This window comes from Poecilia reticulata, linkage group LG2, assembly GCF_000633615.1.
Source record: "Poecilia reticulata strain Guanapo linkage group LG2, Guppy_female_1.0+MT, whole genome shotgun sequence".
NCBI classification, from domain to species: domain Eukaryota; kingdom Metazoa; phylum Chordata; class Actinopteri; order Cyprinodontiformes; family Poeciliidae; genus Poecilia; species Poecilia reticulata.
In genome coordinates, this window is record NC_024332.1 from 41197026 (window position 1) to 41202123 (window position 5098).

Sequence of the window (5098 nt, forward strand, 5' to 3'; positions counted from 1 at the left end):
ATGTTTATCGTACAGCGCTTTGTGATTTTATTCCTGTGAAAAGAGCTTATATACTTACATTTCTTCCATTCCAGTCAATCTGTTTGAAATCAGAAGTTAAGAGAAACATTCCAAAACAAAAAGAAAACAGAGAAATCATGTGAGACAGACAGAAATATAAACATGGTTGTTCATATTTCTGCATCGTATTACATTTACTACCTCTGTTTGACTGAGTTCAGCTCATTATCCTTTTGTTTCAGAGCAGCTCTGTGAGAAAGTAATCAGTAGTTATACCACAATATACAAAAAAACATAAACTAATGTGCAATTCATTAGTTRMTTTAYAGTGAGTCTAATGAAGAACTGTTTGGAGTATAAAGCTGTTGATGAAAATAAGGTTTACAGACATCAGATGARAYACTTACTCTGCCTCAYCAAGCTTCCCTTTGTAACATGTCTCCATCTCAGTCAACCTGCATCAAAGTAGAAACATGTGCAGTAAGTTTAGTGCCGCTTACTTGWGGAAAACAAATATTTTGCCAAGTACTRTTAGGTAAAACTCACTCAGGTTTATTTAATACCATGCACATGATATGACCCCCGTCTCTTAATTATATTCCTCAACAAGAGCCACAAGYTCAAAAACACATTGAAGAGGTCAGATTAAAACTCCATTAAAGGCTCTGAGACTCTAAGTTGACATTGCATGGACTCAGAGTGGCTCTGTGCTGAACTCTGACAGCAGGCAGACAACATATCAGTTTTATACCAAGGATAAGGAATTATAAACAACAGATACAGTGTGCCTCCCATGCAGCTTCAAGAAAATAACATCCAACATTGTGTGTWCAACCCAAACTGATCATTGTGTGAGCGTTCTTAAGGACTTAGAATAAACACAACATGACCAGCAAATGTTAGCCATCACACAATGCCACTAAACAAAACCTAATTTAGTAAACAATGATAATAAACTATTTGGAACCAGCAGTTTCATATAGAAGCACATAGTAGTGGGAATACCTGCTTCTAGCTGAGTTAAGTTCATCTTCTTTTTGCTTCAGAGCAACACTAAAGGGAAAATACATAGTGATAAATATTTTATCTTGGTATCTGANAGGGCGCAAGGCGCTCCCTGCGCCCTCTGCAGGTACCAACAGGAACTTCAATCTACCTGTAGACCGTGAGCTGCTGGCGCTCTCTACTGGCAAATCAAGCTATTACAGATAAACTGAAGATGAAGGTGGTTTATGGCCAAAACATTCAGAAGGCTCCRGGTTTAGTGTTAATTTGACAATAGATATTTTTGCTTTTGCTTAGCTACCTACATAAAACCTTGTAGACWCTTTACAAATTAATTTAAATGAATCATTTCATAATTTTATTTAAAACCTTAAGTTAAAATAGTATTTTAGTAACATGTTTTGCTCTGTCTGCTTCCTCCAAYGTTCCTGAGGGCTGTTTCATAAAACCAGGAGAGTGGATTAAGCCAAGGTTTCATCATATTTTCCTGTTTGTCAACAGATTAAAATATTAACATGTTAACATTTATTACAAATAATAACATTTATGAAGTCCTGGAAGGAAAGAGCCCTGAAGATTCTGTACAAGGCTGCAAAAGACAATCTGGGGGGAATAAAATAAATTAAATTAAAGAAATGAAAAAAAAACAATTGTTTTTATAGTGTTGACTTACATGTGGTAAAAGTTTTATCTTTTGAAGAACAAATTGCACAACAAAATTACATAAATTATTTTCCTATTAGATGACGCCCTACTTCACTTTTATTAATATCTGTTCAGAAAGCTGCTTCMCAGGAKCTAAAAGCAGGATYAACTATTTAGTTGTAATCTTACATACCATCTTTTACCACTAGAGSACGCTGTGTAAAAGGAAATCAGCCATTTAATCAGCTTATCAAGAAGTAAACAAGTAAAAATTAATGAAATATTTTGCTGTATTTACTGTACATTCTATGTTCAGTAATAGGCACTTGGTTCTTGATAAGAACTTGTTTTATATTCAGCCACAACCATTAAATCAACCCTGCAGCAATTCTGCAAAAGTCTTTAAATATAATAAACAGGCCACATYTATCAAGTCAATTATCTGTAAATCAGAACTGATTTTGTTTTAGAGTATCTGTAAAATACTTCTAAATGAGTAACAATATCTAAATGAACTAGTCTGTGGGTATGTGTGGAGCTTGTATATTCTATAAAGTGTCATCTTGTCAACTGAAGTTTTCCTATTTACTTGAATTTAAATAAATGCTGAATTGTCCTATAGCACATAATCTTTATTAAGGTGTTGGTTTCAATGAGAAGCTGTTGAGTTAATTTAAGGGTTTGGAAACTATCACARTCTTTCAGAGCTGAGAAGGAAACATTAATCTTGTTTAGCTAKTCTTTTAAGACCATTTCTGTCATATTTATTAACCTTWTGAAGTCCAAAGGGCTTAATGGGRACCAAACCCTGGTCCTRATAGAGTGAACCGTCTACTGTCTGGGTCGGATCCACATGTTTGGTACATCTGATRGAAAGCAAGTGTGGTTAGTAAGTTTGTCTGAGAGTGAAAACTTACAGCTACTCTTTGTAAGAAACTCTGTAAATTAAAAGGACCGCTGAGTGCAACCAGGAAGGGTGTTAATCATTAAGAGGACACTTWAAGGGCAGAGGAAGATCAGATAACATTTTGGCCTCCTTACAGACAGAGGCAGGSGGTGAAACAAGACAAGTTAAGACATGTTTTCTACACTAGATTGGGKATMAGTGGAAAGTAACAACAAGCAGGTCTGGAATGCATAGGTCTGACTGAACTGTGAAAAATCTGGTTGGATCTGTTTGTATCAGAATGAAGCAAGAGCTCGTTGTGTTTGACTTGTTCTCTCCAGTTGCCAAGAAATAAAACCACACCTTGAAGATTTGCTCCAGCGTCTTCACTTGATTACATGCTGAAGTCCAACTTTCTAAAACAGAATATAAAATCAAGACATAGGTTGAWAATGTTTTTCTGTTTAGTTTTCACCTTCTTCCTGAAAATCTGAGGGCAGCTGAGAGTTTAGACATACTAAAATCAAACTTAAGATTAATCTCTTCACTTCATTTAGTTGAAGTTGTAGTTTTAGTATTATTATGTATTACACCTGTNACTTACTCTGCCTCACCAAGCTTCCCTTTGTACCATGTCTCCATCTCAGTCAACCTGCATGAAAGTAGAAATGTGCAGTAAGTTTAGTATCAGGTGGATTTGTAGAGACAGATCTGAGAATTATAGTGGGAAATGCTCTAAATATATCTTACCTGACTTTGATTGAGCTCAGTTCATCTTCCTTTTGTTTAAAATCGAGTCTGCGGGAAAATATTCATTAATGTTTCCCATTGGTAATAAAAATAAAAACTTTACATGATGTTTAATGTTTTGCTGGTTAAACGTGATATTCTTGTGTTATATTAATGCTGTGTTGGTTTARRTCTGCAAMGTGYTACAGATTGTTTGGTTTCGGAAAAATCAAATTCAACGGTGCTAGAATTTGTTGACTATTTTCTCCTTCAATCTTTCCTTTCCTCTTCCTGTTCCAAGCCTCTAACTTTCTTCATCTTTTTTTTTCTTTATTAATAAATGCATATCCACTTAGTGATCATACAAGGCCTAAAACCATGTTTCCTTTTTCTAGAGTGAGGTTTGCCAAACACATAATTGAGCTGAGTTTTATGACAAATAAAAATGTATTGTTCCTTGTTGTGTGCAGAGGTTCTCCTGCCAGTGGTTTAAATTTCTTCCTTCCTGAGAGAAAGTTTGACTTATGATTCCTCAGATGCTAGAATTGATGCCCCAATTAAACTAAAGATTTTTTATTTTATTGATAATCACTGTTGAATCGTAACACAAATATTTGTATTGTATTCAGAATGTATGCGCCAGCCATTATAACTTACAAGATGTACATAACGGAGTTCTGGATAACATATTTGTTTGACATATTTGTGTAAAGACTGACCACATTTTATTATTATTATTATTATTATTAGTAGTAGTAGTAGTAGTAGTAGTAGTATTATACACATTTATACATAGCTACATAAAGGATTAAATAGGCTCATAAAAGATTAAGGAAAGTTACCAGTGATTGTACTACACAAAATGAAAGTAGACATGTTCAGACCGAGATGTTAGTATATAGCAGAAGGAACAAAAGATCTTAAATCGCTCTGWTCTCCAGCGACAGGAGAGGAGTTTGTTGGTGCAACAACTCCTTTGAGTAGACAGATGTTCTGTAGACGGTTCCTGATTTTGCATTCGATGAAAATCATCCTTTTCTCCAGCATTTCATTAATACAAAGTTTTTTGTTCCTAGTTTAACATTTCTTATTTCTCAGTTTGATTTTCATAAACTGAAGTYTGTTTCCTCTTACCTCGCTGTGGACGTCTTATCTTTATCATTTTTCTTCTTTTTATTTTTAGACATATTGACTTTTAATCCTGTTGACAACAGAAAGAGCTACACTCAGGAAACAAAAAACAGATGCTTTCTGACTAACCACTCACTGGCTCTGTGATTTCTTAGCGCTACTCGGACCAACCAGACCTGTTTCAACAACCAGTGACTCATGTCACAATCCCCAGTGAGTTATTTAATCCCTGATACCCTGATGGAATGACGGTGCTATACATTTTCTGCTCACCAGGGGGAGACATGAGACACTTATCCAGGGAACTGTATCAGATGAGGTGGCGTGTGAACAGCTGATGAAGTCAGTTCACTCCGAAGCTCCAGAGTATTAAAACAGAAACAATTAGAATAGAATAGAATAGAATAGAATAGAATAGAATAGAATAGAATAGAAACAATATTTTCCACACTGAAGGAGTTTGGACATACTTTATTAATCCCATGAGGAAATTAAACATTGTTGTAACTCAAATCATTCAATTATCTTCAAAGAATTGAGGAAGGATTTCCAGTAGCAGTCTTGAAACAAAACTGAAGGGGCCTCTGACTGAAGACTGTTGTGGTATCATAGTTTTGGGACTGTCATGACTTGCTAAGAGCTCAATATCCAGGAAGTTGAGAGACATGTTTCACAGTATCAAGTCCTGGACAACTCCAGCAG

At 35.2% G+C, this 5098-nt stretch overlaps 1 protein-coding gene across 1 annotated transcript in view; it reads right to left on the minus strand.

Annotated features, from left to right (window-relative positions):
- The window catches only part of LOC103461825 (heat shock 70 kDa protein 12A-like), a 24390-nt gene extending 21235 nt beyond the window's left edge, over positions 1 to 3155 (minus strand). The window contains exons 1-3 of the mRNA XM_008404175.1: positions 3141 to 3155; positions 202 to 249; positions 59 to 79 (exon numbers count right to left, since the gene is read on the minus strand). Of these exons, the coding sequence (XP_008402397.1) occupies positions 59 to 69 (11 nt within the window). The 5' untranslated portion in view covers positions 70 to 79; positions 202 to 249; positions 3141 to 3155. The remainder of the gene's footprint in view (positions 1 to 58; positions 80 to 201; positions 250 to 3140) is intronic.
- Between the last annotated feature and the right edge of the window lie 1943 nt (positions 3156 to 5098).